The sequence below is a fragment of the Trypanosoma theileri genome, assembly GCF_002087225.1.
Source record: "Trypanosoma theileri isolate Edinburgh chromosome Unknown TM35_Tth_48_V1, whole genome shotgun sequence".
Classification (NCBI taxonomy): domain Eukaryota; phylum Euglenozoa; class Kinetoplastea; order Trypanosomatida; family Trypanosomatidae; genus Trypanosoma; species Trypanosoma theileri.
In genome coordinates, this window is record NW_021639890.1 from 69,646 (window position 1) to 94,929 (window position 25,284).

At 39.4% G+C, this 25,284-nt stretch overlaps 8 protein-coding genes across 8 annotated transcripts; all 8 read left to right on the plus strand.

Moving 5' to 3' along the window:
• Positions 1–1,765: 1,765 nt before the first annotated feature.
• On the plus strand, positions 1,766–2,842 carry TM35_000481380 (uncharacterized protein; the record flags this gene model as incomplete). Its single annotated transcript, XM_029030474.1, has 1 exon — positions 1,766–2,842. The coding sequence occupies one exon, from the start codon at positions 1,766–1,768 to the stop codon at positions 2,840–2,842; it is 1,077 nt and encodes a 358-aa protein (XP_028878243.1).
• A 519-nt stretch (positions 2,843–3,361) lies between these two features.
• Positions 3,362–4,540, plus strand: TM35_000481390 (uncharacterized protein; the record flags this gene model as incomplete). Its single annotated transcript, XM_029030475.1, has 1 exon — positions 3,362–4,540. The coding sequence occupies one exon, from the start codon at positions 3,362–3,364 to the stop codon at positions 4,538–4,540; it is 1,179 nt and encodes a 392-aa protein (XP_028878244.1).
• An 854-nt stretch (positions 4,541–5,394) lies between these two features.
• Positions 5,395–7,458, plus strand: TM35_000481400 (solute carrier family 44 protein member 2; the record flags this gene model as incomplete). The annotated part of the gene is made up of 1 exon (XM_029030476.1): positions 5,395–7,458. One exon carries the CDS (start codon positions 5,395–5,397, stop codon positions 7,456–7,458), a length of 2,064 nt encoding a protein of 687 aa, XP_028878245.1.
• A 2,171-nt stretch (positions 7,459–9,629) lies between these two features.
• Positions 9,630–10,940, plus strand: TM35_000481410 (putative RNA helicase; the record flags this gene model as incomplete). Its single annotated transcript, XM_029030477.1, has 1 exon — positions 9,630–10,940. One exon carries the CDS (start codon positions 9,630–9,632, stop codon positions 10,938–10,940), a length of 1,311 nt encoding a protein of 436 aa, XP_028878246.1.
• Positions 10,941–12,824: 1,884 nt separating this feature from the next.
• On the plus strand, positions 12,825–14,081 carry TM35_000481420 (uncharacterized protein; the record flags this gene model as incomplete). The annotated part of the gene is made up of 1 exon (XM_029030478.1): positions 12,825–14,081. One exon carries the CDS (start codon positions 12,825–12,827, stop codon positions 14,079–14,081), a length of 1,257 nt encoding a protein of 418 aa, XP_028878247.1.
• Positions 14,082–15,896: 1,815 nt separating this feature from the next.
• TM35_000481430 (uncharacterized protein) lies at positions 15,897–20,888 on the plus strand (the record flags this gene model as incomplete). The annotated part of the gene is made up of 1 exon (XM_029030479.1): positions 15,897–20,888. The coding sequence occupies one exon, from the start codon at positions 15,897–15,899 to the stop codon at positions 20,886–20,888; it is 4,992 nt and encodes a 1,663-aa protein (XP_028878248.1).
• A 465-nt stretch (positions 20,889–21,353) lies between these two features.
• TM35_000481440 (uncharacterized protein) lies at positions 21,354–22,277 on the plus strand (the record flags this gene model as incomplete). Its single annotated transcript, XM_029030480.1, has 1 exon — positions 21,354–22,277. The coding sequence occupies one exon, from the start codon at positions 21,354–21,356 to the stop codon at positions 22,275–22,277; it is 924 nt and encodes a 307-aa protein (XP_028878249.1).
• Positions 22,278–22,787: 510 nt separating this feature from the next.
• Positions 22,788–24,992, plus strand: TM35_000481450 (uncharacterized protein; the record flags this gene model as incomplete). The annotated part of the gene is made up of 1 exon (XM_029030481.1): positions 22,788–24,992. One exon carries the CDS (start codon positions 22,788–22,790, stop codon positions 24,990–24,992), a length of 2,205 nt encoding a protein of 734 aa, XP_028878250.1.
• Between the last annotated feature and the right edge of the window lie 292 nt (positions 24,993–25,284).

Consider the following 25,284-nt stretch of genomic DNA (forward strand, 5'->3'; position numbering starts at 1 on the left):
TATTATTATTATTATTATTATTATTATTATTGAGAAACACCACCACGAAAAGTGGGGGAACCGCAGTGACGCTGGACAGCAACAGAAGAACTGGCAGAAGCATTAGTGCCCAATGTGCACCTAACGTACATATTTTCACGAGCTCGTTTTTACTCCGGAAATGAAAAAAAAACAAAGAAAAAGAAATATTCTTACATTCCCTTACATTAAATTTGTTTATTTTTCTTCTTTGGAGGCTCTGCAAGACTCAAAATATACGCGAGGCACTTGAACCTGTCGGTCTCACTGCAGTTACCAATGATATGTTCATATTTCATCTCATATACGTATGCGTTCACATGTACACAATCGCACACAAAGAAACCGAAGCTTCCGTCAGAACACACACACACACACACAGAGAGAGAATCACCTCTCACTGAGAAACAATAGATTTGTGGAGAGGTAAGGAGACTACGGAAATATAAACTAGTTGGAATAAAGATGAAGAGGGGTTGGGGAAAGTAAAAAAAGAAAAAAAAAAGAGAAAATGATGCGATAGAAGAAGGAGTAGGAAAAGAATAAAGAATATCTTGATATTTAGGTTTGGCATTGTTATCACCTTTTTTCTCTCTCCATTCTCTCCCCCCACCGCTTTTAGTTCTACGGCGGACATTTCTTTTTTCTTTTTTTTTTCAGCTTCACTTTCCCTTCTTCAATTGTGGTTTTTTTTTTTTTTTTTTTTTTTACTTCTTATCTTGCCCTTCTTTTGGCTATCAGATCAGGCTTCCTGTTTCCCCCCCTTTTTTTGTTTTTTGTATTGTGTATTGTGTAATTCACCCAAGGAAAAAAAAAACCGCTTTTCTTTTATTTTCCTTTTCAATTATTCCCTCTTCTTTTTTGGAACAGCCACCGCTGTTTGTCTCCATTTTGAATGTCCTCTCTCTGTGTTTACGTGTTCCTCTTTTTTTTTTTTTTTCTTGACACTCGCTGGGCAGGAGGAGCGGCGAGGCGATAACAAAAGGGAAAAAGAGGAATTAAAGAGAAAATTGGGAGAATAGAAAGACCGGCCAAATGGTCTTTTCTTCCCTCAAGTATTTGAGTGTAACCAATTGATAGCGAGAGTGAGAGGAAGGATGCTGTCTCTGTGTGCAGACGTGTATATATGTGAGCGAGTAGTGAAAGACTACAGGGAGTGTATTTTGTGTTTATTTCAATTGTAGATGTTGTTGGGAATCATCAACCCTAATGTTAAGTGAAAATAAAATAAAAGTAAAAAAAAAAAAATGGAATGATGTGTCCCCCAATGGGAAGAAGAATCACCACACATGCACACGTACACCCATACTCACACTCACACAAGCACATATTTTAATTATAATACCTCATTACTTCTTTCTCGTCATGTGTATGTACATATGTACATGGCTCCCTCTCTAGTTATCACTGTGCTTATTTTTTTTTTTTTTTCTTTACCCTTTTTCCACCTCACCCTATCTCATTCACTTTTTTTTTTTTCTTGTCAATGCTCCCATTCTGTGTGTCAATATGTATTTCTCTCTCTCTTTTTTTTCTCCCTTTTTCTCTATTTCACCCGTTTCCGTTGCCTATAATATTATGCATAAATAAGGTTCAAAGCTAGGTGTGCACATCAGGGGACATATCTTCTGCGTCTCTCTATCTATATATATATATATATATATAAATATATCTATATATATCTCTGTCTGTCTGTCTGTCTCACTCTCTCTCTCTCTCTCTCTGTAAACGCAACGGAGGGTTTATTATGACTCACGACGAGATGTTCGAAATGCCGCCGGCTGTACTTGACCGCTGCCCGCCGTCACTCGCGTTGCCAACGGCAGACCCACACGCTTTAGCAGTAGAGGCAATGTTGCGTTTTGTCGGTGCACACTTTGTGAAGCACGACGCACCACTCCCCGTTGCATGTGAAATACGCACAGCCGTCAATAACAAGAATACATCATGGCGTAGTAAAGGCCAGAAGGAGAGACATGAAGGTTGCATGGCGTGCCTTAATTTCATTGAAAATAACACACATCTTGACGCAGAGATGGTGCCGAGTGATCAGCAGCCACTGTTGCTTTGTGTAAAGGTACTAGCACTAAAGTCACTCTTTCCGGCATTTGTATACATCACACACATGGATGATGGACTCTACAAGAGTGTCATTCAAAAAGCGATTGTACCTAAAGTAGCCACCACCTGGCAGCGATTGCGTGGGACGTACCGCAACGACGTACTGGAGCACAACCCAAGCTGTGGACACTACAGTAGTGTAGAGGAAGCTGTAAAGGAAATAGAAAGTGGTCTTCGGGCGTTGGAAACATTACACGTTGCACATGCAAACTCCGCTGGAACTTTTCTTTTGGGAACAGAGCGGCCCTGCAGTGCAGATGCGATGGCGTACGCGGCGGCCTCATCCTTTCTGCATGCGGACTTTGCCGGTCATCAGGCGTCCACAGTTATTTTGGAGGCCCAACAGAGATTGCGGGAGGAGTGCCCGGTGTTGCTGAAGTATGTGGAGAAACTGCGGATGTTGTACTTTGAGGAGTACAGTGCCTTTTACAATCTCCGCCCAACGGAGTCATGCAATCAGGGAATGAAGAATGGAATGGAATCATCACAGGATGACATGTATCGTCGAGGTCGATGGACGACGATCACGTGCACAGTTGGCTTTACGTTGATGTACTTTGTTCTCACGAATGCCAAACTTATCTTGCTTTTACTAGAGGAGTTGTCTGAAGAAGAAGAAGAAGAGGAGGATATGGAGGAGAATGAAAGGGGTGAACATGGGGAAAATGAAGGACGGATTAAATCAAAGGAAGAGTCCAAATAGACAGCAATGATGATACTCTCTCTTTCACTCTTTCACTCTTTCTGTCTGTCTCTATGCCCGTATGTTTGTGGGGCTTTTCCGTGCGTTGGTATCATAACGAAAAACAACCTCAAGAACGACAAGAACCAACACCAACACCAACGCAACAACAACAACAAAAAAGAGGAACATGACGTTCAGAACGTGCAATAAAGCGAAATTCTCGTTCATTAAATCCGAAAAAAAAAACATCTTTCCCTTCTGATTCACTTTTTTTTTTTGTTTGTTATTGTTTTGATTTTTTTTTTTTATTTTATTATTATTGCTACCATTATCATCATTCTTATTTTTTAAATTATATTATCTATCTTTCTCTTTTTTTTTCCTTTGTATTTCCTTCTTGTTGTTAACATTATGTAATAATTGTAGTTAGGAAGTTCTCTTGCTCAAGGTCAAGCAGGTCGAACGCAAACTTCTATATATATATTTATATAGGTGCTTCTGCTTGTCTGTGTGTGAAGGTAAAAAAGAAAAAGAAAAATGCAGGGTAGTTGGTCGATTCTGAAGAAGAACTGCTCAAACTTCTTCCCTGGTCTTGCGGTGTTTGCCAGACAAACACAAGAGGCACTCGATATTTGGCTTCGTATTTACAATCGTCAGCTCAAATATGGACCAGCGGACTTTGTGGAGCAGAGCGAAACGTACTCCCCTGACTACCACAAGCGCTTTCACTCGCAGGACAAGAACATGTGGGTTGACATGGAGCTTAGTAAGGAAGTCTCTCAGAAGGAAGTGGCAAAGTTAATGGCATACAAACTGGATATGTGGCGTATGGTACACTGCACGGGCTCTACACTTGTGATTGGCGGCTATGCACTTCCTCTCGCTCTCTTCTGGCTTGCAAACGACACGTGGGTGCCGTCGTCTTTTAACCGCACACCGGAGGAATTGAAGGCATGGCGACATGCGCAGGACTTATATCGCTACCGCAGTGTGCCTTCATATCTTACAGACACCAAATGGTTCTTTGACTTTCATGCGTACCCGTGGAATGAGACACAGGAACGTGCTTGGGATGATCTCTTTGAGAAGAATGATGTTTGGCGTGATCCTAAGGTGGTTCGTCCGGCTGCAGAGATGTATGATGGATTCATTAAGTTTGAACTTATTAAACGAAAGTCACTCCGTCACCTTTGCCGCAGTATGAATATTCCAACATTCCCAATGCTTACACGTCTTTGTAATGGTACACGAGTACGAGACTACTGGAATCTCGCATGGTCGGAGGATTATATGGTCATTACTCAGAAATTACATGAAAAGATGTCAGATGAGGAGTTGTACGACTTTGCATGGAGACGTTTTCTCGCCCCATATGATAAAAATCTCACACGCGAAGAAGTGATGAAACGCGTGGAGGATTACTTCACCTTCCTTGGTCCTGAGTTCCTTGAGAAGGGAAAGGCACCTAATCTTGTTATTCTGACAAACTACGTGCTTGGGTATTATAATGATCCCGCATATCTTGAGGAGGATATTGCCGAGCTTGACAAGAATGACTATGATCACCTCGCAAGTTGGGGCAAAGACGCATTCCTCCGCCGTCTTGAGTTTGAGAATGGTCCACTGCGCGACCAGGTGGAGGCACACACACAGAAGTTGCTGGCAGAACGTGCTGCAGTTGCAAAGGAACAGGAAACTGCAAAGAAGACAGCGTAGGACTAAACTGAAAGTGTGAAGATAAAAAAAGAGAGAGAGAGAAGTAATATGGAGATATGTGTGTACAGGTGAAGTGGTATGTTAGTAGAAAGAAAAAAAAAAAGAAAAGGAAACAAGCAAACAGAAAAAAAAAAAAAAANAAAAAAAAAAAAAAACATAGTTCGAAAGGTAGCGCCATCTTTTTTTTTTTTTTTGTCGTTTCTTATTCATGGTTAGTGGAAGGAAGGGGTTTTTAGGTGAAAGAAGTTCTGCTGTTGTGTTCTTCTGTTTTGTTCTGCACTGTTTTCTTTTTTTATATTATAATAATTATTATCTTCTTTGCCTTTTTCCCCTTCTTTTTCTGGGGATTGAGTGGAGAAGTAATGATTGGTACGTATGAGAGTCACTTATAGGAGAATTCAATTTTCTTCCGTTATGGGAAGAATGCAGCAGGAGTTTTTTTTTTTTTTCTTCTTACATCTGAGGAATGGTGTTGTTCGCTTTAAAATCCCTGTGAAGACACTCTAAGCATACTCTTTTTTTGTGCTTATTTCTTTTTTTTTTTATTTACCTTCTATTCTTTAACAATACTTCCTGTTACTATTTTATTATTACCATTGCTTCTTTTCTTTTCTTTTTTCCTTTTTCTCTTTAATATGAGTATTTTCTGAAAGAGTTCACCTCTGAAAAAAAAAAAAAAAATCCCAGAAAGGAAGTTGAGAAGGTAGAATACGCACACAATTGCATACATACACGTGAAGGGAAATACCGAAGAGAATTTTAGAAAAAAGTTCTACTTTTTAGTTATCTTTTCGTGTTTATTTATTTAATTGTATTTAGATCCTTGATATATTCATATACATATATATTGAGGGATGGGCTGTTGTTGTTGTTGTGTGAAGACGACAAGAGATGAACCGGAGACGTATGAGAAGAGGCGCAATTGTACCGATATCTTCTTTGCACTTTTGTTTATTGCAATGTTGGCTTGTTTTGTGGCCCTCGGTGTGATTGCCTTCGACAAGGGTGATGTGAGGAGTATTGTCTACGGGCACGATTATCTCGGTCACTACTGCGGTGAAGGGGAAGCCCCGCCAGACTTTGAAAGCAAAATTCCAGAAACGGCCATGTTTCAAAGTAAGAAGTGGGAAGAAAACAAGTTTGTGTGGTATCCGCTGCCGCTCGCCATTAATTACTCCTCCGTGTTTAGTCACCTCAGCCGCTATTTAAACCTCGGCGTCTGCGTGAAGACATGTCCGGAAACAGATGTAGAGGCGTTAAAACTATTGGCTCAGGGTGGAAATGCCACACATCCCACCTTATTAGAGAAGATTCGTGTTTTCTCGTATGGAACGACGGCGGCTAATGGAGAGACGGTGCAGGCAGCTTCCCAGATGTATGCAGTATATGATTCATCTGAACTGATTCGTAAATGTCTTCCAAAACTCACACAACCGGAAGAAGTGCGAGACATAATTTCTGATCCTTTTTTGCAGAAAGCTTATACGTTTGCCATGCAGGGAGCACATGAAGTACAAAACAGTTGGCGTGTTTTTATTATTGAAGCGGCTATATGTGTTGCTTTGTGCTTTGTTTTTATTGTGCTTATGCGATACATGGTGGATTTACTTGTGTGGCTTGTCATTTTGTGTTTATTCTTCATATTGGCTGGGGGTGGTGCAATCTGTTATTTCCTCTATCACACGAGAGGAGAAAGTACTTATTTACCAGTATCAGGAATATCTGATTATGCATTACTCTTTCTGGTTTTTGCAATCATACTGTGGGTATTGTCACTTGTGTATTTATTTATTATATTAGCACTCTGCTCTAAAGTACGTCTTGTCTGTGCTGTTATTAAAATCTCCAGTCGTGTATTAGCCTCTGTGCCTTCATTACTAATTGTACCTATTGTGATTGGAGTATTAATACTTGTCGTACTTACTTGGTCTGTTGCGGTTGGTATGGCATTATATAGTGCTAGGAAGAGTGATTCCAAACTTTCATTGGTGCCTGTTACAGATGGATTAAAATTCAGTGATGAAACAGTTGTGGTGATTAACAATACCAAATTTTATTCCGTTGCATCCCGTGTATTAGAGACGGATCATATTTTTGAATATTTGGCTGTTGCTGATCTCTTTGCGTTTTTATGGACGATGGGATTCCTCAGTGCCTTTTCATTCACCGTCGTTGCCTTCGTTTCCGTCTTTTGGTACTTTTCAAGTTTACACAACAGTGAAAAGGCGGTACCACTCTTTGGTGTTTGCCGCGCGGTGTGTTGGACACTTGTATACCACACCGGCACGATAGCGTTGGGCTCTCTTATCATTGCTATTATACAAACTATCCGTTTTCTTCTTTCTTACTTTGCGAAGAAGGCAAAGGCGGCGATGGGGGATAATCAATTGTTTAAGTGTGTATTCTATTGTATGAAGTGTTTTGTTGCCTGTTTTGAAAAGGTGCTTTCTGTAATTAATAAAAATGCATATGTGATGATGTGTATTACATCTAACGGTTTCTGCCTTTCCGCGTGTAGTGCTGTTTCCATGATCTTAACCTATGCGGTGGAGCTTCTCTTTCTCGGCTGGTTGTTGGGGGTGGTCATTTTCTTTGGAAAACTCTTCGTTGTTGGCTCCTGCTGTGTGTCTGCCTATTTCCTCTGCACCGTGGAGAGTCTCGCCCCCGATGTGGAGGTGAAGTTTATGCCCGTCCTCGTCGTTGGCGTGATGGCGTACTTTATGTGCACTGTCTTCTTTAATGTGTACAACTCCGCCGCCGATGCGCTGTTGGTGTGTTACTGTTATGATCGGAAAATGAATGAATCCAATGGACTTTATTATGTGCCGTATGAGTTGGAACATCAACTGAAGGATTACTCACAACGGGAGAAACTACGGGAATTTAACGCCATGCAGGCAGCAGCACACCAGGATTGATTAAATAAATAAAATGGATGGGAGAAGAGGGGAGAAGGTTAGAAAAAAAAAAAAAGAAGAAAAAAGAAGGAGGTGCAGTTACACACTAGTAACTCCCAGAAAGAAAAAAAAGGAAACAAACAAAAAAAAACTGGAAAAAAGTATAGATCTCCCTACAAATGCTTATATGTATACACGAACAAACAACAACAAAAAAAAAAAAAATAAAAAAAAAGAGAAGAAGATAAACAAAAATTATATATATATTTATATACTCTGTGCTTATAAACCCAAATGAAAAAAAAAAAAAAGACAAAAGAGCAAAAGAAAAAAATAAAGGCTAGGAACTTATTTCACCACAGAAAAATAAGCAGAAGAGAAACAAAATAGTCATCTATTGAACGGAAAAGGGAAACCAATAGTTTTAACATCAATAGTAGCTGCTAGAGTAGTAAATGGTAGTAGTGGTGATAATAAAACAACACCCAATGAAGTAAAGTGGGTTCTCTCTCTCTCTCTCTCTATATATATATATATATATATATATATATATATATATATAAAAGTAAACAACATACGACGGTTATCACCGTTATAGATTTATTGGGTGTGAGAGAATTGTGCTGATGGGCTCTGCAAACAAAGGTTCATTCTTTTTTTAATTTATTTATATGTATGTGCATATATCATCTCATTACTCTTGTTGTTGTGTAATGTTTCTTTGGCGGTGTTTATAATGATGTTGTTGTTTTTTTCTTTCATACTCGCAGAACAAACGACTGGAAAAACAACGACAAATACATCCGTTCTTTACTTAAGAGAAACAATTCTTTACACAAGAAGAGGAGTGAAACTGCGCTTGCCGGTATTTCCTTTATTTATATTAATAGAAGGAGAGGAAGTGAGCCGGTGTTATGTTGACAGAGACATATATATATATAGCTGTGTACCGGATGTTAAATTTGCTCATCATACAAACTAAGAATGAATATACAATGAATATGAAACGAAAAAAAGAAAAAAAAAAGAGAGAGATACTGAGATAAAATAATACATCTATTTCTATGACTATCTCACAATTACATGTCTATACATGTACTTGCACAACTAGAGGTATTACAAGTTATATATATATATATATATATATATATATATATAAGAGAGGTAAAACAATGCGTATACCCAGGGATCTACGTTCAACATATAATGTGCACGTATTTCCTTTTTTAAATTTATATGACTAGTATTCCTTTTTTTTTTTTTCTTCTTGTATTCATAAACGTTTGTCGTTTTTTTTTTTCTTTTTTTTACTATTTTACCAGAAAGTATACTGTTGTGTTTCTTTTTTTTTCTTTCTTTTGTATTGCTTACTTGCATAAATGGAATTCTTTTTTCTTGTTTCATTAGCTCAGAACTAATATTATTCATTCTTTTGCGACATTCATAACTCAATAAAGAAAAATATATATATATATATATATATATATATATATACAGGAAGAAAGTATGAAAGAGGTGGAATTATCATTTTTGTGTTTCTTCCTGTTCTTCTCCAATGTCCTTCAATGTCCATTGGAATGGCTCTTTCTGTTGCACCGTGTAAATTGCTGTTTTTTTTTTTTTTGTTTGTTTGCTTTTTACTTTTGGTGCACGGACTTTTTTTTTGAGGAATGTTCTGTTTTTTTCTTTTTTTTTTCCTTTTTTTTCTGTGTATGTTTCTGTTGGGCTCGTATTTTCCATGTTTCTCTTTTTTTTTTTCTCTTTTTGTTTTTTGTGTGGTTCTATCTTTGGAATGAACAAATCATCTGTTTTTTTTTTTCATCATGATACCAACAGTGTTAACTTTGGTGTGTTTCATAGTTGGCGGGGAGATGTTTTCATATCTGCTGTTTGGATTGTTTTCTATATCTCTTTATCCTTCTCATCTTTTTTATTCTTTTTTTTTTTTTTTTAAAAAAAAATCATAGGGATACATTAAGAGTTTATTTTTAAGAAAAGAGAAATTAAAAAAAAAAGAAGGTAAAGAAAAATAAGGAAAAAAACAACAACCAAACTCATACCACAGCGATCTATATTTAAAGAAAAAAAAAAACAAACAAACAAACAAACAAACGATCATCCAGAAGAAGAAAAACACACTTAAACGATAATCAACAACAGCAACAACAAAAAGAAGAACAGGCAGTGCAATCATGAGCAGTGGACTTGCCGACTTTGACGGAGATGACGTGAAGGCACCCATTGTGTCTGCGCAGCCGCACATTGGTGTTGGGATGGGCACACACAGTGCAGTCGCCCTCGGCGGCTTTCAGGACTTCTGTCTGAAGAGCGAACTCGCCAACGCCATTCGCGAGAACGGCTTTGAGCACCCAAGCGAGGTGCAGCACCAGGCACTCCCGCAGGCGATGCTCGGCGCCGACATTCTCGTGCAGGCAAAGTCCGGCATGGGCAAGACGGCGGTGTTTGTGTTTGCGCTCCTCGAGCAAATTGAGAAGGTCGCCGACGGGCAGAAGCCGCACTGCCAGGCGATCGTCGTCGTGCACGCCCGCGAGCTCGCCTACCAGATCGAGCAGGAGTTCAAGCGCTTCAACAAGTACCTCCCGTACTGCACCACCGGCGTGTACTTTGGCGGCATCCCAGAGGACGAGAATGTGCGGCAGCTGAAGAAGGAAGTGCCGGCGATCGTCGTGGCCACGCCGGGCCGCCTCGCCGCACTCATTCAACGCAAGGCCCTCGATGTTTCGCGCGTGAAGTGGTTCGTTGTCGATGAGTTTGACAGGTGTCTGGAGGATGTAAAGATGCGCCGTGATGTGCAGACCGTCTTTCTGAAGACACCAAAGGAGAAACAGGTGATGATGTTCTCCGCCACCATGACAGAGGATCTGCGCAATGTCGCTAAGAAGTTTATGACAAACCCAACAGAGATTTACGTGGATCAACGGGCAAAGTTAACACTTCACGGACTTGCGCAGTTCTATATGAACGTCACAGAGGCTCAGAAGCTGCGGAAACTCTGCGATATTCTCGATGCGGTGGAGTTCAATCAAGCTATCATCTTCACCTCATCGGTGGAACGCTGTGAGGCGCTTAGCCGTCAACTGCAGTCACTCAAATTCCCTGCCATGGCGATTCACTCCCACATGGATCAACAGGAGCGTCTCCGCGTGTATGAAAGCTGCAAAACAAACCACACCCGCATTATTGTCGCAACCGATCTTTTTGGCCGAGGTGTTGATATTGATCGTATCAATCTTGTTGTGCAGTTTGATATGGCATCAGATGCTGACTCTTATCTGCATCGTGTGGGTCGTGCCGGTCGGTTTGGTACGAAGGGACTCACCGTGGCTTTCCTCACTGAAGAGGAAAAGGAGATTAAGCGTGAAAACCGCAAATACACCGATCATGGCGTCATGAAGGAGGTACAAGAGCGGTTTGAAATGCAGGTACAGGAGTTAACAGATATCAGCACTCAACTTAATCAGAGCCAGTACATGAACCAGTAGACAGTAGGCGAGGAAGTGTGGAGGAGAGGAGGAGAGGATACAATATTGAAAACGGAGAAATAAGAGGTGTACGACATATACATATACGTATATATATATATATATATATATATATATATAGTGGGTGTATATGTGAATATGGATACATCTGTTAAAGGAGGGAGAAGAGACGAGGTTAAGAATAATAAAAAACAAAAAGGAGAGAATGAGAAAGAAGGAAAGAGATAGATAGATAGATATATGGAAAAAGAAAAGAAAAAAAAAAACGTCATAAAGAAAGATGATATGCATTATTTTCTTTCTTTTTCGTTTCTTTATCTATCTTTCTATCTTTCTATCTTTATTAACCACCTCCTGTGATTTCTCCGTTTTCTTTTTTTTTTTTTTTTATTTACTCTTTTTTCTTCCTTCCAGCGTTTACTTCGTCTTTCTTTCTCTGTATCCATATGTCTTGGTTTATTTCTCACATGATTTACCTCCATCCTGCTGCAAGCATTAAATATATGGTGCAGAGACAAGGTCGAAAAGAAGAATATATTTTAAGAGAAAGAAAAACCCAAAATGGAGTTGGGCGAAGTGAGGACAATATACACAGAGAAGGACAGAAAGAGAAAGATAGAGAGAATAAAAAGAGAGAGAGAGAGAGAGAGAGAGAGAGAGAAGGAAAAAAAAAGAGAAACGAAGAGAATGCCGAAGTCCTGAAGAGCGAAAAAAAAAAGCGAGGATGGGAGAGTATGTGAAGGAATAGAGAAGGTGATAGAAAAAAAAGAAAAGAGGATGTGTGTCTTTGTATGTGTCTGTATATGTGTGTTTGTATTCGTCTTTATAAAAATTTAAAAGACACAGTAAGAAATTGGGTAACAAAGTAAAAGAAGTCGCTGTGTCTAAGATACAATAATAGATAATATCACATATCCCACATAATATAATTTCTGGGTGTATATATATATATATATATATATATGCCTCAACACGTTTTTTTTTTTGTTTTTCTCCCTTCATCCATCCACCCTACTCCACCCATTCAACTTTTTAGTTTAAGCCGTTGAAAAAGAAGTAAAGGACTCTCAGGTGAGTTTGCTCGATTATTATCTACTTCCATTTTTCCTGTTTATATATATATATATATATGAATGAAGCATAGTCCTATTATTATTATTTTTACAATAAAAACAAAAAAGGAAAGGAAGGTGGTTTAGTAGATGGTAATAAGAGGGAAACAATAAATTAGTAGCGGCAAAAAGCAAGGGAAAGCACACACCACTATATTTCTAATGATCGTTATTATTATTGTTATTATTATTATAATCGTTATCACCTCTGTCTCTGTTGATCTATGTGAGGAGTCGCACCCTGTTCGCCACTTTTTAAATTCGTTTTTTTCTTGTCTGCGGCGTCTCCCTCTTTTTTTTTCTGTATTCCCTTTAATTGGACTCATCATGATATGACGGAACTGCTCTGTTTTTGTTGGCTTTCCTACAAAAAAAAAAAAAAAAACTGTATTGATTTTTCTTTTACTATAGTAACTTCTCATTTCTTTTTTTTTTCTTTCTTTTTTTATATTTGGTTTTGTTTTGTTTTTTATACATTTCTCTTGATGTGGTTAAACTGCTCTGTATTCCAGAAGAGTGCTGTGTTTAACAGTTACATCTCTTCTTGTTTAGAAAGTTAGAGTGAGGAAACAGCGAGAGTGGAGTAGATTTGATCGATAAAAAAGAAAAAAAAAGAAAGTCACTCTGGGATCGATAGAGCTGATCCTATTAGAGAGAGAGAGAGAGAGAGACGTCTCTTTGATAATAACAATAAAATAAAGAAAAGTAAAGTAAAAAAAAAAAAGGACGGGAGAGAATTTAAAGAAAGAATTTATAGATTCTTCAGACATCAATGCACATTTACGGCAGAGATCAACAAGCTTTTAGGCTGCGACGCTCGTATGGAGAGAGGTTTTTACTGCACTGTTTTACCTTCGTTAGTTGTGTACAGGTTGCATGTTTTCTTCTTGCCATTATTCGTACCTCCAACGCTGCTGGAAATTCCATGGATAACAATTTTTTCTTTAGCACCTCACTAAAACTGAAACCGTTTTACCTAGATGAGGCATGTGGGATAAGGATCACATACTCTAGAACATTCTTTTCCGGTGTAACTTTTCTATTGGATCCATCGAATGTAACTTATATTGTAAGTAGATGTGCAACGAATATACGATTGCTCTTTACATGTGTTGCATTACATCTAGTTGTGTGCGTAATAAATCGTACAAGTGTCTGGGCAGGTGTTCGAGATGTACGCTATCATTTTGTTGTTCTTCGCAAAGATCTCTTTACAATGTGGGAGTTATTTCTCATGGTTGTTTCTTTTGTATTATTGTGGACTGTGAATTCGGAAAACCGGATCTTGGTGCTTTATCTAAGAAGTTGTGGCTATTCTTCAGCAGGGACATTTAGTCAAATATTGCCATACACAGAGCTATATGTTTCTCTCTTCATTTCACTGGCTATTTGGGTATTAAATGCCATTGCAGGAATTTTTATGAAATGTAAGAAAAACCCACGAGATAAATTGCTTAAGGAAGAAATCGCCCAACGAGAATTGTTAAATCAAATGAATGAGTTCAATATAGAGAATGGTGTTCATCATAACCGTGAACATCATTTAACAAGTACGATGGGTTATCATGAAGGTGGAGAGCCCGTGTTGGCATCCGCGGCCACACATGAGATGCCAACTTTAGAGACACAACTCCCGCCAAGAGGTTCAGTCGCTGCGGCGACGGCTCGAACTTCTCAAAGTGTTCTTCCTGCCGCTGTGGCCGCTGCGGCTGCGGCTCCCTCCTCCTTTTCGTTTGGGCCGAGTGTCAGCCGGCCGCAGACCCCAACCACCGTCGGGCTCGATCCCCGCGGCTTCCCACACGTGGACAGTGCCGCTGATTTGGCGGCGAACGTCTCGTGGAGAAGTCGCGATTTGACGGACCGCGTCGCCTCGACCTCCGCCGTCATTCCGGTCGTCCCAACAGGCACCGGCACCGGCACCGGCACCGGCTCATCCTCCCGGTTTCAACCACCACCTCCTCCACCATCAGCCAATGCGAGAAGATCCGGGCAACACGATGGTGCCACAGAAGATACTGTAGAATTATAGTTAAGAGATTTTCAACCTCTATTGCATACTTTTTTTTTTTATGTTTTTTTTGCTTTTTGTAAAGTCATTACAATTAACTATTTGTATTTATATATATATATATGTGTGTGTGTATTTTGAGCTGTTGTGTTTTTTTTTTCCCCCTCCTTCTTCTTTTGTGGTTCTTCTTCTTTTTATTGTTGTTGTTGTTATGGGTCCAACACTCGGGAGGGTTGATATGTCGAAGAATACATAATATAGTTGCATCAGAGTTTTTTATTTTTATTGTGTACTGTTCTTACATTCAAAGAGAAAAAAAGAAAAAAAAAAACTGAACGAACAAAGGGTGAATGTGGGGTGGAAGAGAAAAAGCAAAACAAAACAAACATAATAACAACAACACCGGAAACTCTGTTATCCCGTCTTTATTATTACTGTTCCTACACAGTGCAAAAGGGTTAACAATCATTACAAGAAGAAAAACGATGGATTTACCAAGTTGAGAATATGATGAAGGTATCACCAGTAATATTTCTCTGGGATGCCATTCTTTGACGCCTTTTTCTTCTTGTTTTGAAGTTCTTTCTTATGTTGTCAAGGTAAGATAATATATATATTGTGTACAGCCTTGTTTCTCTCTCTCTCTCTCTCTCTCTGTGTGTGTGTGTTTGAATATGCGTATTTGTATTTGTATAAATGTGTTTCTATATTGATACCACATGTTACAATTTCTTTTTAATAATAATAATAATAAAATATATATATATATGTTTTTTTTCTGTTTCTTTTTTTACTCTTTTACAGGACACGAGAGCAAGCGAAGGAAAAAGAAAATGGCAGCCCCACAGGAATACGCGCGCGTGCACTCCGTCGACTTGACGCTGCAGCACGAGAAGGCGTACCAGCGCCAGACGGCCGTCAACGAGAACAGCCACAAGCCATCCAAGAAGCATGTGAACATGAGCGGCCACATCCGGTACTCCAAGAAGATTGGTCTCGGCTTCAAGACCCCCAAGGCGGCTGTTAACGGTAAGTACATCGACCGCAAGTGCCCATTCACCAGCAATGTGTCCATCCGCGGCCGCATCCTGCGCGGTGTTGTGCACTCCACCAAGATGAAGCGCTCCATCGTGATTCGCCGCAACTACCTGCACTTCATCAGCAAGTACCAGCGTTACCAGAAGCGCCACCGCAGCCTGACGGTCCACTGCAGCCCCTGCTTCGACCCCAAGCCCGGTGATGAGGTGGTGGTTGGCCAGTGCCGCCCACTGAGCAAGACCATTCGCTACAACGTGCTGGAGGTGGTCACCAAGTCTGCTGCTGATAAGCTTGGTAAGAAGTTTGCCAAGAACTAGTGGGAGCAATTTGGTAGCACAACTGCCTAGAACCATTCGCTGTCATGTCCATTGGGAACGATGAAGGATACCCATAGGGAGAAACATGAACGTACCCTTCTCGTTACTTTGTTCATTTATTGATTTGTTCTTTTTTTTTTCCGATATTATTTCCTCTTTTTTTGTGGGGTCACTTTGTCCGTGGCCTTTTTTTTTTTTTCTTTGGTTGTTGTCATACTTGACTACTACCTTCTTGAAAATAAAAGAAAAAATAATAATAAGGTTGAAACTTTTTTGTACATGACTGTTTTTCTTTTTCTTGTTTTGTTTCTTGTTCTTTTTTTTTTTTCTTTTTACTGTTTACCTCTTCTACGCGGTCCTTCCACCCAGAACCTCAGCTGGTAGTGGTAGTGGTTGTGGTTGTGTGGAAAAAGGATTATTAGGGCATTGCTGTGAAAGTAAGATAAAGAAGAAACTTGCGTGGAATACATATTTGGATTAGATGGCTTGGCGGTACGGGTCTGGAACTGGTAATAGTGCCCCAAACACAAATACCGGTAATACATTTACATTTGGCACGAACCAGAACAGTTTAGCAGGACACGCGGCTACGGGGAGTGGTATATTTAGTAATACTCCAAACGCCATTTTTAATGCAGGGGCATTTTTACGTAGTAATGCTGCTCCTGTTCTGGATCCCAAACAACGAGAGGAAGCGGAAGGGGAGGATGAGACAGAGTTTAACGATGAAGTGAGTTCAAGTAGACGAGGTAGTACCAGTGTGTTGGAACACTCAAAAGGTACTATTAATAATCATATGGTGGAATCTTCACAGGGTCAACCTGTTTTTGGTCGTGCTAATACTTCAATAAAACCATTAGGTGGTGCTTTCTTGCGTAATATAGCTCAACAAGGTAATGCTTCTGATACTACGAATAGTACAAATAAAACATCATGGGGGAAGAGTGTGTCGAATATTCAACCACGAAAACTTTTTGAGCGTTCAGTACTACCAACAGATGCTGCAGAATATGAGGATGATTATTATGAGGAAGATGGTGAAGAAGGAGATCGTGAATTTCTTCGAAACACCAAAGCATTATTTGCAGAGGTAGATGCTGATCTTCTCTCTGATTCCTTTATACCATATGAACATGTTTTACAAATTATTTCTTCTGATGATGGAACAGAAGCTACTGCTGGTGATATTGATGATCGACTTTTGCCATACTATGAATTACAAGAAGAATTAGATGATTTATTAGGAAAGTATATAGAAGTTCATCATGATGAATTTAATGAAGCTATTTCAGGATTTTCTGAATTAATATTGGCCGTTTCTGGTAGTGATGAGATGTTAGCACGTTTAAAACAGCAATTAATTATGGCAACAGCATCTCTTCATAATCGTTCGGAACAATTACAAGTTTTGCGAATGCGAGCTGCAAAGGCTCTTCTTATGACTGAATCACTTAAAGGTCTGGAATCTTCTCTTTCATGTGAATCAGCAGTAAAACAGTTAATTGCGACACATCACTATCTTGCAGCTCTTCGTTTATTGAAGAAACATAAAGAACGTTTAGAGATGCCAGAGTTTACTGATATTCGTGCTACACAGACGTTGCGAGATTATGTAAATGGAACATTAGAAACCCTTCATAATACTATTATTGATGATTTAATGAGTACTGTCTTTCGTCAGGGAAAATTAAATGAGGCGGATGCTCAGTTAGTAGATCGCATGTTAGCAGATGGTGCATCTGAAAAACCATCTGGTACAATGGATAATCTTGAAAGAATGTGTGAAGAAGCACAAATGCGGGGAAGTGATATGGATAAATCTATTGTAACATTTTCTGGTTTTCTGGGTGATATTCACGATGATCCTACTGATGAAGATATGATACGAAATTACCTACGCTTTATTCCACTATGTGTTCGAGCATTAAAGGAACTTGATAAATTAGATCTCTGTTATGAAGCCTTTTTCTCTCATGCGGCATCTAATATTGAACAAACCATTTCTCACTTCTTACGTCTCTACGGTGTTTGGCGTAGACGAGCCCTCAGCGCTAATAGTGTCGCTGGATGTTCAGATGCCTCCACTGTTCGGGCCACTCGCGTACAGGGAAGAGAACGCGCCTCTACCATTATTTCTACTGATGAGGCAGCGGCCGTCATTCAAGCACCAGAACTGCGAGCCATGTTGAATGCTCTCTTTGCAGAGATGGGGAAAGTTGTACGTAATGCAGATTATCTTATTAGAGTTATTCTCACCATACACTTTCCTTTTCTTGCCTCTTTTGTGATTCAACCAGGAGGGTTTGATCCAGAGCAATCCTATGAAAATTGGGATATCTTACATGCACCTATTCGTGATCTAAAGGATTTTCATGAAATGGTTGCATCTGCTTTTTCAACAGCACTTTCAATGCGTGAAGGACTTCAACGACATGTAGGGGATGAAAGCCAGCAAAGTATTGATGATGATGATAATACAGATATAGTTTCACTAAAACGATTAATGGTAAAATTTGATGTAGATGGTACATTTGAAAAATTTGAATCATCTGGAAAGGCTGTATGTTTCCAAGATGTACGTAATGCTATTAATGTGGCAGGAGAAGCCGTAAAACACGATTTCCCTGAAGAAGGAGAAGAGTTAGGAGCGTGTTGTTCTGAAGTGGATAGTCTTATATTATCTTCATTACTACAGTATTTCCGTCATAATGTAAAGGAAATGTATGAACAATGGGATCTGCGTGTTCTCTCTTCACAAGTTAGTTATTATATTGAACTTATCTTTCATGTACTCTGTGATGCCAAGGAGGTGGAGGAGGATACCAGTGATGAGATTGCCCTTAAGGCATTTCTCAAACATCGCAATCTTGTACGTCGTGTACAGAGAACAGCAGAAATGATGAATAGTGGAAATGTTGAATCATTCCCTTCACTTGAAAAGATGTTATCCGCTCAGGACGCATCTGGAATGCTTACAGTAGTGGAACAAACTGGACGTGTTTCTTTTAGTCTTGTGGCGGCTGTTAAATGTGCACAACGAGACTTGCGAAGGTTTAATGAAGGACAAGTACGTCAATACGGTGGAGATCCTGCTCTTGCAATGGGAGAAGGAAATATTAATATAAAGAGTGGAGATAACCGTGGTGGATTACTCGTTTTAAAACAAGCAGGAACATTAAAGAATTGGTTTGTGTTAACACCAATGAATCTTTTAACGTGTTATGAGTGTACCCGTCGTTTTTTTCAATCTTGTAGTGAACGTGTCCCTCGTCTTTCGAATGCTTTTCAGAATGAATTAAGAGAATTTTTTCGTCACTTTCTACAAACAACTTATATACCTACATTGTTTATGTTTCATGCCCAACAATTACGGCAGTTGTGTGCGGGCGTCTCGGAAGGTGATGGTTTAATGGGAAGTGAAACTGTTTCTACTGGAGAGAGAGATAAAACAACATCCACGTGGTCTTCGGAACAGGCAACATCGATAGAACCACTTGTACACCACCAAAAGGGACAACAAAGTGGAATTAAATGGCCAACCGTTGATGTTCGTCAAAGCAATGGTACAACAAACATTGGTAAAAACACCACCACTAATAATAATAATAATAATAATAATAATAATAATAATAATAATAATAATAATAATATTGATACTAATAGTAATAATACTAATACTAGTTATCCCGTTTTGGCATGCGTATACTACGTTGGTCAAGTGCTTTATAAGGTATCTAGAATATGCCGTCTATTCCCTGATGTCCTTGCAGAAGGAATTCAACAAAATATTGCAGAAACTCTTTTGACTGAACTTACTATGTTTTTAAAAAAGAAACAACATTTAATTACACAAGGATCGTTACACCATCGTTTACTCTCTGCGAATTTTGAAGATGCATTTTATGATAATCCCGATGCACGATGGAAAGCACTAAGTGATGAAACACAATTACATAGTGCTCATAGTGCTGTTGATGCTGATATTTTTCAATACTACGCATATAATAATGAGCAACGCACAAGTGGTCATCAATATATTCGTACGACTCCAAGTAATATACATGAGATTTTTGGTGTAGCCGGGGGTGAGAGTACTACTGGAAGTGTTGATAAGACTATTCTGGAACCATCTATTGGTTCCAGTTCCGCAGCAGAATTAGCACTGAAAGGAGATAGTATTATTGTAGCACTTGCCATTTTGTGTCATTCTATGGAATGGCTGTGTGATGTTGCCCTTTCCACACTTGGCCCAGATGATTGGCAATTGGAAGATAGCAGTAAGAGTCTTGTGCCTGGCACGGTGTTTTTTCAGCGATATGCACAATGGTCTGAATCTCCAGCAGCGGCTGCGGCGTTAGCAATGACAACGGGAACGGGGGATACAGCACGTTGGGTTCGTTTGAGTGGTATTCTTAAACAAATGTATTCCCTTTCACAAGTGTGTCTCTTTTCTCTCTCTATTGAGGCTCGATTTGTTGCTTTTCAGTTTATTCCACAATTACGTGATGAGTCCTATAATATTGTGGCTACTGCATCTTCTGCAGATACATTTATTCAGGCATACAATCGTCGCATCACGAGTTTTTTTGCACTTTTAAAATTACACTTGTCGGAAAATAAACTAAAATATATAGGAATTACGATTGCGAAACCATTAAGTGATCTTATAATGGTAGAACTTTCTCATTTGCGTGACAAATCCATTTCCCCTGCAGGACTCGCCCGACTGAATGTGAATTTACTTTCAATAGAGACTGCACTCTTATTACTCTTACCGATTGATGATGAAGTGCGAGTGGCGGTGAAACAGCAGTTAAAGCGTCCCGCTACATTTTTAAAGTATTTGCCAAATAAAGATGTTACGAATGATCTCATGACTAGTGGAGATTATAGACAGTTTTCCACTGAAGAAATGGAAGAACTCTTAAGACTTGTTTTTCGCCAAGAGAAGAATCAAGAAATTGTGACACAACAGATTGAACTATTACATGAAAAGCTGCGAAGTGTAGTTTCTACACTCGCCGCCGCTCAACGGCCAGCCTTAAATGCGATAACTCCTTCACAATCATTATCATTAACATCCGTGCCACCTGTTGCAGGAAAACGAGAGCAGAAACCACAGGAAAAACAACCACCGAAAGTACAAGAAAAGGTACAACAAAAGGAAGAAGAAGAAGAGGAAGAGGAAGAAGAATCAGAAGAAGAAGAAGAATCGGAGGACAATGATGGTGATGCTGATAAGATTGTACCGAAGACAGTGGAACGAGAAGGACCGCGATATGTGGATCCTAACAGTGCCATGGCTTCACCTCGTGGGCCGGCAGCAGCACAGGGTGCGAAACAAGGAGAGATGCGGGGTCAAGTGCCTCAACACTCAAAGAACGAGTCGGAAGAGGAGGAAGAGGAAGAGGAAGAGGAGGAAGAAGAAGAAGAAGAGGAAGAAGAAGAAGTTGGTGATTTTTCGCGTCACTAGCATAACATAAAATAGATATCTCTTACGATGGTGAAGAGGAATTGTTGTGTTTCTTCAATTGCTTATATATATATATATATATATATATATATATATATATAATTTCTGTAAATTATATGCTGTTGCTCCAGTTGTGGCAGCAGAAGACTATTGCGTCTGTGTACTATTGTAATGGGAGTAGTGTTACAAGTGTGCGTTATTTTGATTCGGAAGTATTTTTCTTTTTTTATTATTATCTTGGAGCCGTATTATTTCTGCTTTCCCCACCTTTTTCTTGTTGAAGGGTGTTCCAATACTGTGTGTTCTATTATAATTTCTATTTGGTTTGGGTTCATAATGTGTTTTTTTCCCCTGTTTTTTTTTTTTTTTTGTTTCGCTATCTTTCTTTTGAGATTTACTGGTTCTATATACATTATTAAAAAAGAAGGTTTTGAGGCGTACGTGAAAACGTCTAATTTACCACATATGACGGTGCATCTACAGAGCAGCAACAATAAGAATGATACTAGTAGTAATAGTAGTATTATTAGTAGTGCGAACCATAATAGTAGTAACAACAACAACAGCAGTAACTACTACAGAAATGATATGCAACGCCACCCTCCTCCTCTTACACTTCAATGTATGCGATGTCAACAACGTATAATTTGTTGTCCTGGATGTGGGACGGCGAATTTGATCATTCTTGACAGCCATGTATCTCACGATAGTTGTTTTCCCACTACGAGTACTCATAATAGTGTTTCTAATGTTGTTATGTTTGGTGATCGTAATAGTGGGAGTGTCTCTCTCCCCTGCGGTGGGCAGCCTGCTACCGCTGTTGATGAGAGAAGAGTGCAGATGTCTTCACATGCATCGCCGACGGCGTTTGAAATGTTCTGCCGCGACGCAGAGGCTCAACGTTGTCTTTCAGAGAAGAGCGAAACTGAAGAAGAGCGCTGCAGCAGAAGGCGTCTGCTTGCCGAGATGTGGCTCTCCGCAGATACGGCCACACGAGAACACTTTGAAATGGCCGCTGCGGCAATCACTACTGCTGTTGAAAGTCATTCTATCCATCCTTCTCATACTGCAAGGCCCTCCCGTACAGGAGATCGCAGATGTGTAAAGACGGCGAAGAGACAACAAGTGACCTCACCTGCTACTGTGGATGCGGCTGAAAAAACATCGTCCATATCGTCTAAAGTGCTGAACATTACGGTGAACACTGGAATTACATTAACGTGGACTCGTAGGCGTCCACCAACGGCGTACAGTCTCTTTTGTAAACACCAGTGTGGAAGCTATAAGACTAGCGAAGCCCTGATGTGTGCATGGAAGATGATGAGTCTGGAGGAGAAGAAACCATATGATGATGGAGCAGCTGCCATTCGAGTAGCATTACAGAACTGAAGTAATATATATATATATATATATATATATTTGTTTATTTTTTATCTTTGCCTCTGTAAGAATATCTATATGGTTTATTTATTTTTTTATTTATATATTTTTAAAAGTATTTAGTGTAAAAGTGGGGTTTGTATATGTCTCTCCAATTATGTATTGAAATATACTGTACTAAAAACAGATTATGTGGTTTACTAAAATATAGTTTTATTTTTTATTTTTGTGGTACGGATGATAATATTGATTCCGAGGTAATTGATGGTACTCTTAAAAAAGAAAAAAAAAAAAAAAACAGATAACAACAGGAGAAACATCTGTTACTAATCAATTGAATGAAAGAAAAGAAGTACAATAATAATAATCATCATCATTATCATCATTAATATCATGAATGTATTATTTTTCCCAGTATTATTAAATTTTCTCCTTTTTCTTTTTTTTTTACTTTTTATTATTATTCTTATTAACATGGTTTTCTCCACAAAACAGGGTGAGGGAGTGTCTCACGCTTGAATGTGGAGCAGCAACAACAACAACAATAATAATAGTAATAATAACAATAATGTTCCCGCTGATACTGCGGTAACACTCTACTTTGTTGTCTTTCCATGCAACTCTGCCCCAATATTCCACTCCAACCGCATTCCACGACGAGATGATACACCACCGTATACACCAGGCGATGTGATCTACTTGGGGCCCGCAGAAGAAGTGGCACAGGAGAAACTGCAGGGATTGGCGTTCCCGCTCGGTCTTCCCTCGAAGAGTGCCGTAACGCAGCGTGGACCACTTTGGAGTTCCAACGTGGAGTTTGTACGCAAAATGGGGGATGTGCGGTACGTACGTCTTATGATTGCATCTACTTTTGTGGTTTCAGTTGCCTCTGAGACAGAGAAGATGCGTACAATGCATACAAAGCACGCCGCCGTGGCACTTGTTATTACTTGTCCACCGGATAAACCGTACTATCAACTTTTACTGGATAACTTTGATGGTATAATGAGACAACTTTTACATATTTCCCTTGAATTTGCAATGGGTGCAACACAACAATTTTTTTTTAGACTCTCACGCACATTGACCGCCGTGCGACTGGCATCAGAAATGGAAAGACAGGATTACGCATTGCGTACATACCAAACGTTGGCATCCGTACTAGTGAATGCTTTCACACATAAGTTTTCTATACCGCGAATACATAGTCGAGCGGGTGAATTAAACGTTGATAGTAAGTACGTTTCTTCTTCTTCTTCTTCGAATATACCACAGGTTGCTAAAGTTTCAGTGGTTTGCTTAGTGCACGAAGCGTTATATTATTTACGTCGTTTTAATGAAGAGTTTACTAGTGCTGTATTAGCAGGATTATTGTCACTTTCGAATTGGGAAAGTTATGGACTTATTTCGCATCCACGCAGGTATGGAGATGAGCAACATAACCAGCAGCATCAAGACTTTGCTGCTGCTGCTGATGATGATGATGATGATGAAAATGATAGTAATTACAATAATGATGATATCTATAGCGATTACTGGAAAATTATGGAGGCGAGGGAAAAATATACCCTGACATCGCCTGAACAAAGACTTTCTAGCGACAAAAGCAGTAGTAGCAGCAGCAGTAAGAGTAACAGTAATGACGCTGCTCCAAAAAATGACTGGAGTGAAGATGTGAAGTTCACAGAGACATCTTCTGCTGTCTCTGCAGGAAATGATAGTCGAAGAACAAGTGATGTTATGGGAGTTGCAGGCGCTGCAGGAACCAGAACGACTTGCTCACTTAGCTTAAATCGTAAAGGGCGTGTAATTATATTCTCTACAGACCCTAAACAAGCACGATATTTACTTATTATAGCAGCCTTTTTCTTTCGTGACAGTCCTATTGCAGCACGATCGACAGGTCATTCCGTTAATCCAATTCCTTTTGCAGCAAAAGTTGATTCTTGTGCCTATTCATCTTTACCGGTTCAGTGGGTGGCTCAGGAGTATGATCCACACAGAGTGAAAGAACTTCTCTGTTCACCGCATTCCGTTGAGAATACTGTATTAATTATTGCCCCACGCGCGATGGTGTGTCGCAGATTACGTCTCGTAAAGACGTTTAGTACGAACCCTATTTTAGTGGAAAGGTTCCGTGAGCGTTTTCAACCTGTACGTCCTTTTCAATCCCAGTTGGTTAATGATGAGGAGATGCGGTCAGATAACACAGTGCGTGCCGCACTAAAGGAGGCACTATTTCTACACGAAAAGACGGATGGTGTAGTAAATTGCGTTGAATTTCTTGAATATTTTATTATATGGATTCTACGACGAAGTTGTACCTCTCATCGACTTCAACAACTTCAAGAAGGTGAGACAAAGTCGTTCGTTTCTTGCGATTTGCTCACTACCAATAACCCTCATGCCTTGAGTTTTTCACTCGGCAGTTTCGGTTCAATTGGATCCGTTTCTTCTTTACTACGGCCAGATGCTGAGGGTGGTTTTTTTCGTTTTAGTCGCTTTTTCAACCACAAAAAATCGTCTACGACTAGAGTTTCTGGTGGTAATGCTTCTCCAGCAAATGGTCATTCCCGTGCGTATGCAGTTGGATTCACCGATATGGATTTGGAGGATACAACGGTAGGATCACAGCTGATGCGTTTGCTTACAGAGTATTATGAAGAGGCCCCATTAGTCTCTCTGAGATCTGGTAAGGGATATGTGAATCGGATTGAGGGATAACAAAAGAATGCGAATCCGAGAATGAGAGGGGAAAAATGAATACAATATCAAAAATTTGACAAAACGAAAGAAAGAAAAAAAAAAAAAATGTGTTATCCGATAGCATAAATAAGAACTGTACCCTATTTTCAATTTATTTGTATACTAATTTTCTCTGTATTGACCTTAACTATCTTTATTTCTTCCCCTTTTTTTCTTTTCTTTTTTTTTTGTGGTTTTGGATTTCACTGTTCTTTTATTATTATCATTATTATTATTTGAAAATCCAAGTGTTTTTATTTTTTTCTTTTAA